The sequence below is a fragment of the Poecilia mexicana genome, unplaced genomic scaffold (assembly GCF_051168715.1).
Source record: "Poecilia mexicana isolate PSO_F unplaced genomic scaffold, ASM5116871v1 scaffold_5, whole genome shotgun sequence".
In the NCBI taxonomy this organism is placed as follows: domain Eukaryota; kingdom Metazoa; phylum Chordata; class Actinopteri; order Cyprinodontiformes; family Poeciliidae; genus Poecilia; species Poecilia mexicana.
Window position 1 is genome coordinate 19,553,266 of NW_028263374.1, and position 17,817 is coordinate 19,571,082.

Here is a 17,817-nt window from a genome sequence, read left to right on the forward strand (position 1 = left end):
TGGTCAACCAGGAATATCAGTTGTAGGGTTTGTTGTTGGATGGATGGTCTCAAAAATCTGCTTAGGGTCCCAAACAGCATAAAGTAGAACATTGTTTGGGTGGTTTTAACATTTTTACTAATGAAAATGTAAAGTACAGTAAAAACTGCCTGTCTGTCACCATGACAAGATGCAGCCAACACCATGTTTTACTATGAGGAGGTATGATTAGAGCGTGCAATGCTTGTTTTCTGGCAAACACAGTGTTGTTCATAAAAATTTAGTGTTTTTTTTATTGTTTTTTATTTCTTTCTTTTTATACCATTAGTGTAGATGTAAGGTCCATAAATCTAATTTTATTTAGAACCATATATAGGAGCCTAAGGTTATATCCTTGGGCTGGTTCTGTTCTTCAGTCATCACTGAGGACTGTGACACGTCATTTAAAAGATTTCTTTCTTCCATTGACACCTGAGTGTTTATGAAACCGCAAATAATCATGGAGCAGAATGTGAGAAGTACAGGAGAAGAATGCCACTGGAGTTACTTCTGTCTCTTTGCATTTGGATAATCGACTTAAATGATGTCATGTGAAAACCTGAGGAATTTGAGCCGCGGCTGTAATTTGTTAATGCTGTTTTCCTCATAATCTAATTCTTCGAGGCTTTGAAAGTCTCAAAAGGTCAACTCAAACTTAATTTTCTGAGAAGGTTATGGAGAAAAGGGTACTGATGGCCAAAATAAATAATGCCAACAGTGGTGCCGCAGCCTGCATGCTTCAAAGAACACATTGTCAAATCACTTTGTGAAATTCCTAATAGTTTTTTCTAGCTTTTGCTCCAGAAGCATCACCGTTTTTACAAAACCGATTCTGAATTGCGGACATGCATATTCATCTCCTTTTACCGCTTTGGACAGCTGATGGTGTGAAAGATTGTTTCTGAAATGTGAGTGTACATGAGAAGATGTCCACCAGCTGGGCTGCTACATTGGTGCCCGAATGGCCTGTCAAAGGCCAGGAGACGAGACCCTCTGGCCAGAGTGCAAAGCTCCTCCAGCACAGCTGCAATGACGCATCTTCCAGATGTCATCCAGAAACTCGCTGCGGTTTGAGGCTGAGAGAGAAATTACGGGCCGGGGTCCGTGCCGGGGTCCCACACGCTCATATTTTATCCTCGGATTTGTGCGAGCTGTCATGGTTCGCTGTTATCTGTTTGTCTTTTAAGATGGCGATAATGTGGAAAGCAGTTTTTGGGTCGGGTGCAGAGGTAAACTGTGAGGCTAACACCTCTGTAAACAAGGCCGCCAGTCAAAGCAGAGCTGTAAAATTAAAGGCTGGATCATCATGTGAATGATGAGTGTTTGGCTTAGCGCTGACTCACAACGTAAACTCATAAACAGAGCTAACTGCCTGGCGTCTGCCCTCGTCTGCCATTTTAAGACCCTCTCAGCATCTATCTTGATCAGCCCCGCTGCCCCCTTTCAGACAACTTCCCGGTGCTCCTTTACCACCACAAACCGTGCAATGGTTTTATCACCCCGGCTGACAAATTGTGGGATGTGATCCATATCTCTCAGCAATTAGTTCCAGGCTGTCTCTGTAGGAGGGGACGCTGCCAAGTCTACCTTCTCTGTATCCGCCGCAGTGCGCTCTGCTACTTTCCATCTGATAACCCCTCAGTTTTAACAAGAGCAGGCAACAGAGCCATTTCACAAGAGCGTTGCTGAGTGGTGGATCAGGTGGGGAAGCATCGCGCAGGGGGAGAGATGTGCAGGCAATGGACAGCAGGTTGCTGTAAATCAGCTCTTACACATGAAGCAAATTGCATTTCCCTCCTATTTAGGCTGAAGTTTTTAAGAGACAGACGCCTGCGTCTCGACCAGAGCTCATCATCTCAGCATGCCGCTGCCGGCTCGCTTTACCAAATCTGTCACATAGGTCCTCTTTCATTACCAATAAACATCCTCCGTGTAGCTATTATAGTTAGTGGAATCTAATAAGGCATAAGCACTGCTTTTTATGAAGCATGCAAATCAATTTGGTAAAAAGTTTCTTTCTTTATCTGTGGCTTGCGCTGCTCTGAATGGGAGCGCACAGAAAAGGCCTGTAAGTGGCTGTGTGCTAGCATCTTTAGCCGGGTGTAAAATACATTTAAAGCTGATTTTAACCTCATGCAGGTGGTTTTAAGCAGGTTAGTGGAAATGTAAGGTATTCCGTGTTTATATTTCCTCATAGTTGTGCTATCAGTCAAGTTTCAGCACTGTGAAGGAAAAAAATCCCAATAGCGCCGAGTGGTAGCAACCAAACCCAACAGGCAACTGTATTCCCGCCAGTGCGGGTTTACTTCTCATAAAGGAATAAATAGGATTTGTGTAGATTGTCGGGAGGAAATTGTTGCAATGCATCAGAGTGAATGTTCTAACACTTTCCTTTTATTAGAATTTAAATGACTTTGGTACAGTGCTTCTGTACTCCTGATACTTATCAAGCTAATCCCACTCTCCTCACAAATTCACACTCCTAGCTACTTTAATTAGCATAGTGCCAGTCTGGAAGGCAAGCAGGGAGGGAATCAGAGGGGAAGAAAGAGGAAAGGGAAAGAGGAGGAGGACGTGTGAGGCATGGGTAAGGGGGGGAGTATTGCGTGGTATGAGGCAGAAGAGGATTTGGTGTGTTGTTGAAGCCAGTTGCATCACCTCTTCTGCGTTTTTATGGGTATGAAGTCAGCAGCACATTTTGTTTTGTCATTATCTGTCGGCTCCTGGTATTCATCTACCGAATGTTGCAAATTGGCTCTTGAAAGGCGTCACATATTCAAGACTTGTCTTTGGGAAAAGAATTCATGGAGGATTGTGTAAACAGGCAATTCTCAAATGTAAATGATCCTGTTTAAGAGAAGCAACACACAGTGGATTTTTTTTTTTTTTTGGTCTCTGTGGTGCACTGTCATGGCTTTACAATGTTGGCATGAATGCCCACTATCACTGATCAGCCAGGAATTTAATCGCTCAAAATCAGTTCTTTTGACTAACACTGAAAGGAAGATTAACAGAGATGAAGCAACGTGGAGTGCACCATGAACCACGGACTCAGATTTCATCACTGCATTTAATATTTCACATTCTATCAGATTGTAGGCTTAAAGTTTGCATACGCCCTGCCTTGCAAAATTATTCATATCTCTTGAGCTTCAGGAATTTTTATGTGACAGACCGACACGAACAGGTTCATATTTGTGAAGTGAAACTAAACTGTGGAACTGGAAGGAGTCCAGCTAAACCAGAGATCTCCAACACTCAGCATGTGAGCCACATGTTGTGGTTTTTAACATATAAAAAATGAGAAAGACAAAATAATACTGCTTGCTGCACTGTTTCTAAAAAGAGATGTTATCTAACAAATCTGTTAATAGTTTTTCTTTGTTTTTCTATATTTTTTCACAACAGACTGACAACACTGGCGAAAAAATATTGGAAATATATTTGTTTTTTCATTGAATCATTAAAAAACATAATAGGCATTTATGAACTCAATAAGCTCCCTGTTTTTGATGGGTCATGTTGCGGCTGTAGATGTCAACATTACTTAGTTCTGAACTAAACTGACAAGCCTGGCAAGCAAAGAGCATTAATCAGGGAAGAAACCAAGGGAGCCATAATATCTCTGGAGGAGAAAATCATGTTCAAAGATCTGCAACAAGAGATTCAATGAAACCTTTTAAACTATTTCTGCCTCTAAAAAACATAATGGTGGAAACGTCATGCTGTGGGCACATTTTCTTTTCAACACAGACCAGAAAATAAGATTTATAAGTCACTATGCATATCGATCCAATCTGTCTGAGTTATAGTGAATGAAACGTCAAGCCTCCAAAAAGTTGTCGTAGAAAATGCAAGCTCACATGTGTAAACACTTTTCTACACACTTTTCCTGATGCACAGCTGCAGCTCAATTGTTTTGCTTTATTCTTTGTTCTTCCTTGACTCTTGATGACGTCCCTTTAACCTAAACGGGTCTAAATAACATTTTCCACCACAATCCAATAATACAGACCTGCCCAAGTGCCCTAGATACTGGGAGACTTTATAGTCAGTGAAAATGAGACAGAAGTGTACTCCTGGTGAATTCAGGCCACGCACTCGTAGGTAAACAAGGGTAACAATGAAGAAGCTCTGCAGCTGTCTATGTTTCTGCAGAGAATTAAACCGGATTGGGGAGAGTCGAGGAGAATTTCTGTTCCAAGGTGACTTTGTGATCAGGTTCCAGAGCACACAGCCTCAAATCCTCAGCTTCGGGCTGTGTGTCGTAGTCTGTGCAAGAGTCGATGTGTGCATGTACAAGAAGACTGGGCTGGTAATGTATGCATGCTGGTGATAGGGTATGGGCACATGTGCAGCTCCACTCAAGTGCTTGTTTATCCCCGTCTGTGCTAAGAGTCTGATGACTGTTGCACAAAGCCACTCTGTGCCTTATGGTTCCTTCTTATATTAGACTGGATGCACTCCTTGTCCTGTCTGTGCATCCTTACTTAACAGAGGTGTTAGACTAGGTCTTTTTTCAAAGTAATGTTGCAATTTCATCTCTTCCTACTTCACTTTTGCACCCCAAGACAAACCATTTGCAATAATGGATAATGTTTTTATTGAGTTATGTGTATAAAATTATTAGCAGCCTCAAGAAATGCTAAAAAGAAATGCTGAGGTGTGAATACTTTTCTTCATTAGGGAACCATCTTATTGCCGAATTTTATCCGGACATAAACGAGATTTAGATATTTTATGGAAAACAAAAAGTTTCTAAGTTACAGTATCAACTAAACATAAAACACCCAAAAGGGTTAAATCTGATGACTACTTGAAGAGAAAGTCAAATGAATCATTCAAGAATGAGTATTCAGAGTAATATCAGCTCGTAAAGTCTAAATATATAACAACGTTATCACTTTTCCACTTTAAAAGTTAAACGTAAAGGTTCTCTGCATATCTGGAGTGCTTTAACAAGTCTAAGGCAGAAGTTTGACAAAGAAACAAGGAGGTCTTAACTCCTTTGGAGTTAAGACCTCCTTGTCTTAACTCCTTTTGTGGTGTTGTCCATCACCACAACCCTAAAAAATAGCAAGGAAGACTCCTTCTAAGACTGTTTTGTAACTTCTGTCTGGGTTCCTTACGTTGACTCAGAACTGAGGTGTAACAAGTACACGATGTAATCTTGTGAGATAAGCTGATTCGTATTTCTACCTTTTGATTCTGATCAGTGCGTTTCCTCTTATTCAGCTTTAAACAGCTCACTAGCCAAAGCCAGACCACACACAGAAGAAAAGTTTGAAAATTCATCAGGACAAATGAGTTTCTACTTAAAACAAATCATATTGGTTAACCTTCAAAGAAGAAACAAGTCCAGACTCTAGATATTATATGTTTCAGTATGGCGAGGCATCTAGCTCAAGGGCTAAGAGAGAATATGAGTTTGCATTCAAAATGTAAAACTCTGCATGTTGTGCCTGATCATGAATTTGTTATAGATCATTTCAAAAGCTTACTGAGCTCTAAGATGTAATATAAGGCACTCCAATGACTGCGATGCCATCTATTGACATATATCTAAATGAACATCTCCTTCATCAGATAACTTCATAAACAATGCATGTCTTGATGTTCCCAACATCTTCTGTGGATTAAAAATTATCTATTAATTTAAAGTCATAGTGAAGGCACACTCTTCTAGTCTTGGTTAGAGAGTGATATATATATATATATATATATATATATATATATATATATATATATATATATATATATATATATATATATATATATATATATATATATTTTTTTTAGTGAAAAAAAAAGACCCAAACCAAATGTAGATAAAGAAGAAGGAAGTAAAAGTTTATTTTAGCAGGATATCAAAACAAACACAACATATGGCAGAATAAATCTTTTAAAGCCGAAACTGAAAATGAAAACGCTGAGTTAAGGAAAGCAGTAAAAGTGAAAAGTAACTTTAACATTCAGGTGTTTTTGTGTCCGCCATGATGAAGCACCGGCTTCCTGAGCTTGGATGACAAAAGAAGGAAGGAAGTTAAAGTGAGCATGAAAGAAGGAGTGTTGTGAGTGGATGAGGTCGAAGGTGAAGTGGCACTGCCGGGTGGGGTGATCGGGAGTGTGTGGAGGGAAGGGGGTGCGCCTCCCTCAACCCCGACCCCCAACCGCGCGCCCCCTCCCTCCCTTGAGCCAGGCAGCTGTTTGTCTGGCCCAGTTGGTGCTCAGTTCAAACCTCAGAGCACGCTCCACTACATCCCAATAGGAAAAATTTCCCCGAGCTACACCTCGCGTTTGTTTTGTAATAGCCGACTGAAGAGATTCAGACTCGGCCTTTAGAAGCAGTCGTGCTTTAGATAAAGATTTCCTGTTGGTTTTCCACTTGCACACCCCGAGATTTGTCCTTCTCTGAAAAGCTGACACAGTCGCTGCCTGTTGTATCTTATTTCCTCCCTTGCAAACTGAGTTAAGAGCAAAAAAGTCTTTGTGGAAGAAACAACTGCGTAGAAAAAGAACCACACTCGAATTAAGATCTCTGCAAGGCTGAGATCCCTTGTAGGCCCATACGAGTTTATATGTATGTTTGTGCACACAAAAAAGAGGCGGGCCCTCAAAATGCAGAGTACGTCTCTGTGTAAGTCGCCTTGAAAGTGTCCCTCTTTAAGACCTGTTTAAAAGGGACGCCCCCTCTTTGTGTCCACTGTTCTCGCTGGCGTACGGAGGGCCTTTTGTCCCCCTCTTTCATGTGCTCTCACAATAGCGCTGGCCGTTTGAAACACAACAGTAGATGAACTGCGCTGACAGTGTATTAAACTCTGATGAATTGCCTGTGCGAGGCATAGATCAATGTCCTTCAACCCCAAGCACACAGCGAAGCCCGGGCCTTGTCTCGGCTAAATGGAACAGGTTGCTGGCTCTTTTCAGAAGGCGCCTGATTATATTCATGTTTTGTTGAAGCAGAAGCCTTTTTAAAATGTGTAAATCTTTGCCGGTCTAAAGACTCCCTATTTTCTTCCCCTTCCATTCAGAGAAGTGACATGGTAATGCTGCTCATTTTGCTGCCTTTCTACTTGAAAAACATTTGTTTTTTACTCCTAAAATATACCTTGCAACTAAACAAAAATATGCCTTGCAGTTATATCCTGGAAAACATCATCATTTACCAAAATGTCTTTTAGCTTTTCAAGCTTACTAGAGGGGTGTGATGCAGACTAATGGCCTGCCTCTGACCTTTCGGTGACTTCTTCCCTCTGAAGGAAGCTTAGAGCTGCCTGTTTACACAGATCACAACCACTTAAGAACAACAGATATAGGCCACTGAGTTCCCAAGAAGGGCTGCAGATCGTCAGCTAACAGCAGCAGCGCTACTGTTCTCACCAGATTAATCACAGGTGGCAGACACTAGCTAACACACACTATTAAAAAAAAAAAAAAAAAAAAAAAAAAGGACTCCAGCTAAAGAGAAACTGAAGCTTCTTTTTGAAATTATGTCTTTTTAATCCAACTTGCAGGTGTGGTTTAGCAACAGACGGGCTCGGTGGCGCAAGCAGGCCGGCGCCAATCAGCTAGCAGCCTTCAACCACCTGCTTCCCGGCGGATTCCCGCCCACGGGGATGCCGACTTTACCCACCTACCAGCTGCCGGAGACCAGCTACCCCAGCACCACGCTATCACAGGGTAAATCTGACGCAGCCCAACATCCAAAACATACAGAATGCTCTGTCCGGTGGCTGTAACTCAATTTTGCTAAATATTGCATTAGTCCTATTTATTCGTGGTATGCCATCCATTTTTCATGTACATGTTAATAAAGTTGCATGAATCATGTGCTGCATATAAGAAGCATGCAGCAGCTTGTTATCTTTCTAATCACATCTTTGTCACAGTGAGAAAGAGACAAGCCTTACATTACAAGCAGGGGTCACACAGAAGCTTTACACTTTTTACTAAAAATGTGCTTTCTAAAGATGGTTCAGGAAACGCCTGGCAGAGGCTTTCATACCAACAGGATTTAATGTATTTTATTAGGATTTTATGTGATTTACCAACACAAATTAAATGGAAATGGCTTGTATTTGTGTAGCACTTTATTGGGCTCCAAAGCGCTTCACACTACGGTCAGTGATTCACGCACAAATTCATACACTGATGGTGGGAAGCTACATTTTGGCTGCCCTGGAAAAAAATGACGATCAGCACCACCAAATCTGCTGACCGCCGCTAACAAACCACCAAAGTAGCAGATAATTGTGAAGAGGAAGGAAACATGTATGTTGTTTTTAAAATATTTTGCAAATAGAAAAAGGAAATGTATTTTGATTTAGCCTTTGTGGGTTCTCTTCGTGGAATCATCTTTAGCTACAATTAAAACTGGAAGTTTTGTGTCTTGCTAAATAACAGCAGCTCAAATCAGTCAGACTGGATAGAGCGTCTCTAAGCAGCACTTTTAAAGTCTTGCCACAGTTTCTCAATTGTATTCATGTCTGGACTTTGACTAGGACTTCCTAGCATTTTATATAAACTGTTCCCATTGTAGCTCATCATTCTGGTCAGTGTCCTGCGTAGGCAGCATCAAAGAGGCTTATGTCCAGAGTTGTCCTGTGTTAAGCTCCATTCACCATATTGTTCCCCATCGCGTTTCAGGGTGGAGATAGTTTTTGTTTTGGTTCCACCTGACCAGATAACCTTCTTCTAGACGTTTGCCATGTGTCCTGCATGACTTGTGGCACACTTTAAGCATGACTTGTCAGAGTTTTGTTGTCAACAATCATTCTGTTTCAAATCCGCTCTACACTTCAATTGGAGCCTTTTGTCGTAAACATTCCTGTTGTTGCGGTGCAGAATGTTAATGTTGTGTATGTTCTTTGTTTGTGTCAGAGGGCAGCAGCACATTGCACAGACCACAGCCTCTGCCGCCGTCTTCCATGCACCAGGGTGGTCTGAGCGCCGACAGCAGCTCCGCGTACGGCCTGTCGTCCAATCGACACAGCTTCTCCAGCTACTCCGATACGTTCATGAGTCCCTCCGCCTCCAGCAACCACATGAACCCTGTTGGCAACGGGCTCTCCCCACAGGTCAGACCCAGCAGCCCTATACGGCCTCGTGCCACGTCTTCTTCTCTCATAGGTGTTGATAACGTTCTTCATTCCACGGCTTTCCTCCTCCTCCTCCTCCTCTCTCAGCTAAGGATATGTAATTGCATTTTTTTTTTTTTCCACTAAAATTAAGATTCAGAAACAGCATGTTCAGCGAAAATAACTGCCAGTGTGGGCTTTTATGTTCGCCTTTCCAAAGCCCTGGATTTATTTTAGCTACTCCAAATTGCTACATTTGTAAAACAATTGGATTAACATCAACAAATTAAAATTCATCTTGATAGCAACCAGAAGTGCTCAAGCTGCTCCAAACAGCGGTTTTCTACTTTCCTGGGACATCTAAATCCTGCACCGCGCAGAGAGAGCACATGCAGATGAAATAATTAGCTAAGGCTTATAAATGTGGACCCATAATCTTCTTCACGTAATTGTCTGCAGCTCGAAGACTCCAGTGCCTTGTGTGATTTTTATTTTTTTTTTATTTTTTTCGCTTGTGTCTTGTGCTGCATGATTTTCAGGCATCTTTATATGCAGAGTGCACCTAAATTTAACTCTGTCCACTTCTTGGACCTTAAAGTAAAGATTTAAGTGTGTTGTTTTCTGAAAAGGATTTGGTTGTTAACATCTTTTAGACACTTCCATTAATGAGCGTTTAAATGCGACTGTCTCTTGTAAGGGTTGAGCTTTAAGTAGCACAGAATGAAAAATGATTTGTATTGATGCAAATCGTGTGTACGGAGTGAATTATACACAATTACCCATCAATACTGGCCAGTCTTGCCCACCCTCACCAACAAGATGTGGTTAACAGGCAGAAAATAAGATTGAAATGGTGTGTAAAGAGTTGAAAATGAATTTCAATGCTGCATTTGTCCACAATTACCCCGTCGTTCACACATGTTTTATTGGGGAGTTTTTTTTTTTCTCCTTCCTTCAAATATTTCTCAAAGCAGATTGGAAACATTCTTGGTATTACCCTCTTTCTTCAGAGAAGAAAGAATTAAGGATTTTGTGACAAAAAAGAGATTTTCTCTCCTGCTGGAGCGACGGAGGATAACATGGAGGCTCACAGCGTGTTTGATTGTTAATCGTGGCACAGGGGTTTTAACTGCTAATGCTCTCACTGCAAACCTGCAGAAAAACACCAGGAACACGGAGCCCTTTTTTTATTATTATTATTATTAATGGGTCTCTCTAATGCTGGCATGGGGTGCACTGTCGCTTTCCTCTCCCTCCCGTCAGAGCGGTTGAAGAATGTGTTGGGATATTAAACATTTCCTGTCACAGTGGGGATTAGGACGTGAGCATTTGGGCAGCTGTAGAGTGCGGATTTTCCGTTTTCAATTACTCAATCAGAAGTGATTGATAGAAACGCCAACTGTCACGCATTTTATCTGTGTGTGTGTGTTTTTTTTTTTCTGGAAGTTTATTTAAATATCTCAAAGTTAAAGTGTTGATTCCCCCCCCCACACACATTTTCCTGCATGATGTTTGTGCTGCACTGAGGTGAAATGATTTGAATGCATCCAGATTGCTGTGTGGCATTCCTATCAGTGTCCCAGCGTGGAGGTGGATGCTCCCGCTGATAGAAAATCAGAGTTCGCTCACTGGTGCAGCTTCCTGCTGTGCTGGGCAGACCTCCTCTCTCCACAAAGCAAAACACTGAAAACCCAAACAATAAACCCAATAAAAAGGTTGACTGTATGCCCTTTTTTCCTCTTACATTTAACCTAATGCTAATCATAAAGCAGAAGTAGCTACATTTTTATTGTAAACCCATTTATTTTTTCTCCTTTTGTGTATTGGGGTGGGGGGAGGAAGTGGAAATGAGAAACTGATATTCTAAGTTGCAGACGAAGTCTGTTTGCAGGAGATATGCTTGTGCATTGGTATGTGCAGGCCATTCCTTCAAGTGTCTGGCACTGATGGCCTTGCAGTTGCTATAAAGATTGACAAAAATTCTGTGATTCGAAGTAAATGGGCTGCGGTCGCGAGGTGCCAAATCTGTAATGGAATCCTGCAGCGATCGGCAGTCCCGACAGGAGCCCGCGTCCATCCCAATTCCATGACCCTTCCCGACAGCACACATTTTTGCCCATTACAGGCAGTGGGAGAAAAGCTATCCACACTCCATACCGGCCACTGTCATTGTGGGGTATACAACATGTTTGGCTGGTTGAGGGCGGGGCGGGGGTCGCGGGCGGGGGTCGGAGCGGTGGTAGTATATTAAAGGATCGTGAGAGCAAAGCTGTGCCTGGCTGGGCGAAAGGTATGAAACCAGAAGTGTGTTTTGTTGTTGGTCTTGTTTCATTTAGCGGCTCAGCAGGTGTTGGGGAAAAGGAGAAAGCAGGGGCATGAAGGACGGGCATCCCTGTATTTTTCAGCCATGCTCAGCTGAACACAAAGGTCAGAGACTATGTGCCCTCTGTGATTGACACTGTGAAGCTTTGATTTATTTACAAAAGAGAAAAAAAGAAGAATCTGAAATTGAACAGGCTTTACTCATTTTGCAAAAAAACAATTGTCAAATTGTTGTTGCCTTAGCATCTAAAAATAAATTACTGCATGATAGGAACACATGATAAAAAAGGAAAAAAACCTTGAAACATACAGAGAAATTGGCGGGTGTTTGGAATCGGACGATTTTCATCTTTAATGGAGACATAGACTTGTTTGAAACTGAAAATCAAATATTTTATTCCAATCAGTAAACACACCTTTCCTCCACTTTACTGTCCTGTTGATGACAACAAACTTCAAACTAGGAAAAAGACTCAAATCCTTCTACGATGGAAATATTTTGTGCAGAGACGTGCCAGGCTGCTTATAATCTTAAAAAGCCCAATACTTTCTGTGACTGAAATGCTAGATTAGAAAACTTTGGCAATCTTTGGAAATCTCACTGTCCAACTTTACAGAGAACACAGTTTCCATATCGTGATGCTAACATGCTAATAATGCTAATCATGCTAAGCGCTAATACATGATGTAAAGGACCGTTTCAGATGTATCCCCTGTTATCCTTTCATTGTCCTGTGAAGTTGTGGTGGTATTTGTATATTTTTAAGTGCGTAAAAAATTCATATGCAAAAACACTCAGTTACCTCACAACCAAAACTGCAAAGGTAGAAAGTGACCAGTAGACAACCTATAATTCACTTAAGTTGAGTTTTATTTCTACAGATCTCTCCCTCCCAGAATCTGGTGGATTTTGTTTTTGTAATGGTATTTTAAAGTGATGCAAGGAAAGAAAGCTTTGTGCATTTTTTGAAAATATACGTTTAGTGTTACACCGAGCATTTTGTTGTTAAGATTATTCAGGCTTCAATTAATGCTGAAATCAGAACTGATAAAAATGTTCAGACACAACCGCTGATTAGAAATTGGCCACAACATCTCTGATCTGTCCACCTGTAAAGAAAAACAACTGCAAGAAGAGCTGGTAGCATCACTCCAAGACATGTGTACAACATGCAGGAGCCACAAAAACCAGACGTCAGTGGCAGAATGAAAAGCTCATGCCGTGGAAGGCTGTTCACGGCTATCCTCTCTCCCTGTAAAGAGGCATGATGGAGCAAGAGAGAAGCTGCTAACTCGATAGGTACGGTGGATATTCCGATAAAGGAAGTTCACAAAGTTTTATGAGAAACTTTTCTTTCCTGTTTTGCAGTTTTGTGAAACTGTTGTGTGTTTTGGAATGACAAGGATGTGTATGTGTGTGAGGAGGGCCTTTGGGCTGTGTGAGTGGGCCGGGCCTACACACACACACACACACACACACGCGCGCGTACGCACGCACACACGCACACACGTACACGGGATCAGAGGCAGAGCGGCTCTCACCCCTGCCTCCCTTTGATCTGTGTCCCCAGGCCTGCCTGCCCGCGCGGCGCTGCACCGTACCACGCACGCTGACACCATGCTCACCAGCGACTCCCCACAACTGTCTGAGCGAGATAAGCCAGGGGAGACTCCAAACTGTGCTGCAGCTCTTCCATTAGCTAGTGCAGGCGCTTCTTTTAAAAATGGGATGAATTATTTTTAAGAAGCTAGCTCTGCTGTTGCCAAAAAAAAAAAATGGAGAGTGGGGGGGGTGAATGTACAGAACAATCCGGGGCTCTGGCTTCATTCCGCCTCCCTCCCTGACTTCTAACAAGACATCCTGCACCTGAATACCAATGAGAGGGGGAGATTCATGTAGTCCCCCACATTATTAAAACTTGGGCATTAAGCCTCTCACCGGGCACTGTGTCAGCTGGCAGCCTCCACTGACAACAAATCAAAGGGGATGAGCACATAGCCTGCATTCACAGCTCAGCCACTCGCGGAGCAAGTGGGGGAATACATACTGGTTAATTAGAACTCCCATTAAAACAAATACTGTTTCAATTTGGCAAGTATAAAAAAAGATGTAAGAGGCTTTAAAAAAAACAGACCTGCTGTCGGCAGTTGCCAAGAAAATCCAGGGGCTGCAAATCATATCCACTGGCTATACTGTTTCTGAACAGATTATTAATGTTTTTTAGCTGCCGTTTCGCAACACTGTCGAACTCTGGGGAAATATTTCCACCACATGTTCCTTTTTCATGAAGCGCGGCTCTGTTGCACGGTTGGTTCGCGTTTGCCCCTTGCAAGTTTGTTGATTGATAATTTCGCTTCTCACCACTAAAGCTTTCATTGTGGTTCTTCTGTAGTAGCGCTGCTGCACCTGAGCCATTTGTTGCTCCATCTTTTGAGTCTCAGGAGCAGCCCGAGCGCTGCCATTTTCATGTTCATTCCAAAATATTTCTACTTGGCGCCTGGTGCATTCATAATCTATTTTTCTCACCTACCAACCTTGCTTCCCCTCCACTTGGCGTTCTGTCATCCAGCTATGCCTTCCTTGCCAATGGTGCGCCGCGTTCCCTCCTCTCCTCTCCCCGCCTTCCTCTCCTTGCTCTCCAGCTCTCTCCCCTGGAGAGGCAGCTCTTCTCCCCGCGCCCAGATGAAAGGCTACGGCGGACAATAAAAATGCTATTTAAATGCAAGGGTGTTTGTGTGCGGGTGAGAGATATTTCCCGCTGAAAGTGAGCTGCTGCATCCTGATAAATAGTAAATATAAGGGAATGTGATTTACATTTATCTTGCAGAGGCAGCCAATATGAATTTCAGTAAATCCTGGAAGATGGGGATTTAAGGAGGAAAATGACTGAGGCTGATTCACATGCGGTGTGTCCCACGCAGCTGAGATGCCTATGAGGTGGAGAGTGCCACTGCTTTTATTAAAGTAGAGACGCACACAGACGCCGATCGTATCTGGAAACACTTATTACACACAGGGATACACAGTGGAGATATCCAGCCCTTACACACTCTGCATAATAATAGTAAGAAGAGATGCACCGATCAGACTTCTCCTGGCCGATATCTGTTCCCATTTTTCTCTGAGGCCTGTCTTCCAATTTGAACCCATTCAGATTTTTTTTTTCTTCTAGGAATAACACATAAAAGAAAAACTGTCTTACATGTTCCTTAAAATAGCTCATAGTTTTGAATCCAACAGAAAATAAGGGAATTATGAGATTATACAAAATTTATGTAGCAAAGCATTTGCCCCTGAACTTTCTCTGATTTAAAGAGAAGTAAAAGTGAAATAAATTTTGCTGTTGAAGATGAAAAACGGAAATAGTTCTTAGTTTTGATGCATTTATTGAATAGTAAAAATAATCAGAGGTATATTTAAAGCTTTTGCCTTTCGTATTTCCAGCTTTTGATCGACTGTGATCTGCCATGTTTGATTTTAACTTATTTTAATTTGTCCTCTTTACAAACCGTCAACCATATTAAAAGAGAGAAATAAGATCCATTATCGTTTTGATGCAGCCTTGGAATGGAAAAAAAAAACTTTTCTAAATGCATCCACAGACCTTTTCTGGCTGCAAATTGTTTCCGGTTTTCTCTATTCAGCCGATTCCGATTTCACCAATTTCAGTTTGTTATTCTAAGCAATGTGATGCATTAAAGAAAAAAATGTTGCACGTTCTTTCTCAGCTATTGTAATTTGACTCAAAAATATGATTAAAATTAGTACCATATATGGCTTCCTTCATGTGAAGTGATGTTTATTAAATGACATAAAAAAATTCTTCAGTTTGTAAGTGGTTGGTCGATGATCTTGGTTTTGAAGCTTTTTATTAGTAAGAAAGAAAAAATGTACCGATCAGGGTTTTTCCTGGTCGATACCAATTTCTTGTTTTACTTTGAAGTCAGACATTTCCATCCATTTTCATTCCTAAGGACCAAAATCACATAAAAGAGATTATATTTATACGACAAGTTCTTGGATATTGGCAGCATTTGAGTCCAACAGAAAATGAAGGAACTACAACATTATCATTTATTACCCCAAACATCTGCCTTATCTGTCTTATAATGTTACAAACTCAAAAAAAGCTATTTCTGGTAGACAGAAATTGGTGGGAGTTCTTACTATTGATATGAAAAATCTGATTTTCTTTTTCCTATTTCTAGTCAATTGACCTATGCATCTCTAATAACAACAATAATAACAATAATGATGATGATGATAATGGAGGGAAACTGTTGAGTGATTGGGGTCGGGGTGCAGGGGGGTTCTGGGGCAGCTGGGTAGGAACCTGCGCTGAACAGCCAACGTTTGGGATGTTGTCCGGCTGCATGTGGTTCCTGTTAGTTCCAGATGCCACTCTGACAGGTGCATAGCTGTGATTAATAGTCTCCGACTTCTTCTCTCAGCCATTCTGTCGCTTCTCCCCTTCTGTCTCTGTCCCTCACCGGTTCGTCTCTGCGCTTTCAGCGCAGGAATAAGAAATAAGAACTGAACAAGCCCAGGAGCGTCGTTGTTGACATTGAGCTTCATTTGAATTGTCTCTCTTCGTCTCCCCTTCCTGACAGTAAGATGAGAAAACATGGAGGTTGGAGGGTCCTCAGCTGGTTGTCTCATGCAGCAGCTTTCCCCTTTCAGTCTCCAGCTGAGAGCTATTTCACTATTTATTTACATGTAATTATGGCTATGAGGTGCAGATATTAACACTGTCAAGAACAATTTGACCTGACATTTTTCACTAGACCTGGCCCCTGCTGTTTTCAGCAAACAACCTCCTCTGCTCCTGCTCCTCCTCCCTCACTCCCTCAGTCTGCCTCGTCTTCCTGCTGGAGCTCCTCTCTCTCTCTCTCTCTCTTTCTCTCCTTCTCTCTTTGCGCACACACACTGGCCCCGCTTCGCTGAAACCACTCTCCTGGAATCAGAAAATTTGCCGTTTAATTTAGAAAGAGGCGTCGGAGCGAGGTGCTGAAGAGTCGGTGTCTGCATGTGTGTGCAGAGAGAGGGAGAGGAGGAGGGAGGAGGGGCATCTCTTGTTCCCAATGGCTGAATCCATCCCATAGTTACTCAAGCATATCACTAGCAGAGAATAGAGGATTGCTCCCCACACGTTCTCCAATTGCAGTCCAATAGACGGCATATTAACCTCTGGTTAGCGCGGGGCCGGGTTTATGGCTCAGACTGGGGGACGTTTAGGAGGGAGGGGGCGCCGTCCTGCAGCTCCAACAGCTGGGCTTTCTTCAACAATGAGGCGAACATGACCAAACGTGGACTCGAGCGGATTCAGCTTGATAGTAATTTGCAAAGAAGAGACGAGAGGAAGTGCGGACAGGCCTAACATAAATATGAATTATGTTTCATTTCCACTCATTTAGGCGTCTTTTGTGTTGCATAAACAGCTCAGATAGAAGAGACGGAGGCGCGGAGTGGATAACACGTTGTGAGGAGTGACAGCTTGTTTCAGTGCCCGCTAATCGTCCTCATCTGTGCCTGACTTGTCAATGCCCAGATTCTGTCACTGCCAATCAGCCACTTAATTGAACACAATTAGCACCCTCTCCCCTCCGGTCTCTACCCCTCTACCCCCCATATGCAATACATTCTTCAAAGCCCTATTTCTCTCCCTCCAGCACCACATCCTCCACCCTTCCTCCCGCTCTACCTCTTCGTCCTGCGCTGCAGCCGTTTGAGGACACTTTTCAGTTTTTATTAATGTGCCGCGGCCAATTAACGCAGTGGCACGCAGGCCGGGTCCCGTCATCTGCTGCCTGCCACCGGCCCGGCTATCTGCTGCGGCCCCCTTTAGCCGCCCCCTCACACCACCTCCAGCCGTGACCAAAACGCTTTAATTCAATTTATGCAATCACTGTTATTTTTAAATAGTCATTTTGTCTGCTCAGATGAGGGGCCTTACTGCCCGCTGGGCCGGCCCTCTCATGTGAGGGATGAGGTGGGGGAAGGGCGGTGAGCTGCTGCCAGAGACTTACTTACTTTTAGGGAAAAACATAAGTAAGGAACTGAAGATTTTTGATAAAGTTGATGTCTGTTGGTCCTGGAGGCTGGAAGAGGCCCAAGACCAAAACACACTTCTCCTCTATACTGTAGAGTGGTTTATCTTGACCTCAACAACTTCATTTCTTACCATCTTTTTCCTCTGCCTGCTTTCTGTCTGCTGCAATTAAATACCCCTAATGCCAGAAAACAAATCTTTAAAAAAAACAACTGTTTCCAAATTGTCAAGCAGTTTTTATGCAAAAATTTTAATTGTTTTTATGAATGCTTGAAGCTTTGTCATGTTTGCAAGGAGCAACCAACTAGATTCATGCATGAAACTCTATCTATCTATCTATCTATCTATCT

General features: G+C 42.4%; 1 protein-coding gene across 1 annotated transcript in view; it reads left to right on the forward strand.

Moving 5' to 3' along the window:
- Positions 1-17,817, forward strand: part of pax7a (paired box 7a) — a 50,245-nt gene that overhangs the window by 21,682 nt on the left and 10,746 nt on the right. Inside the window, exons 3-4 of the mRNA XM_088005984.1 lie at positions 7,533-7,698; positions 8,899-9,095. Coding sequence (XP_087862110.1) covers positions 7,533-7,698; positions 8,899-9,095 — 363 coding nt within the window. The remainder of the gene's footprint in view (positions 1-7,532; positions 7,699-8,898; positions 9,096-17,817) is intronic.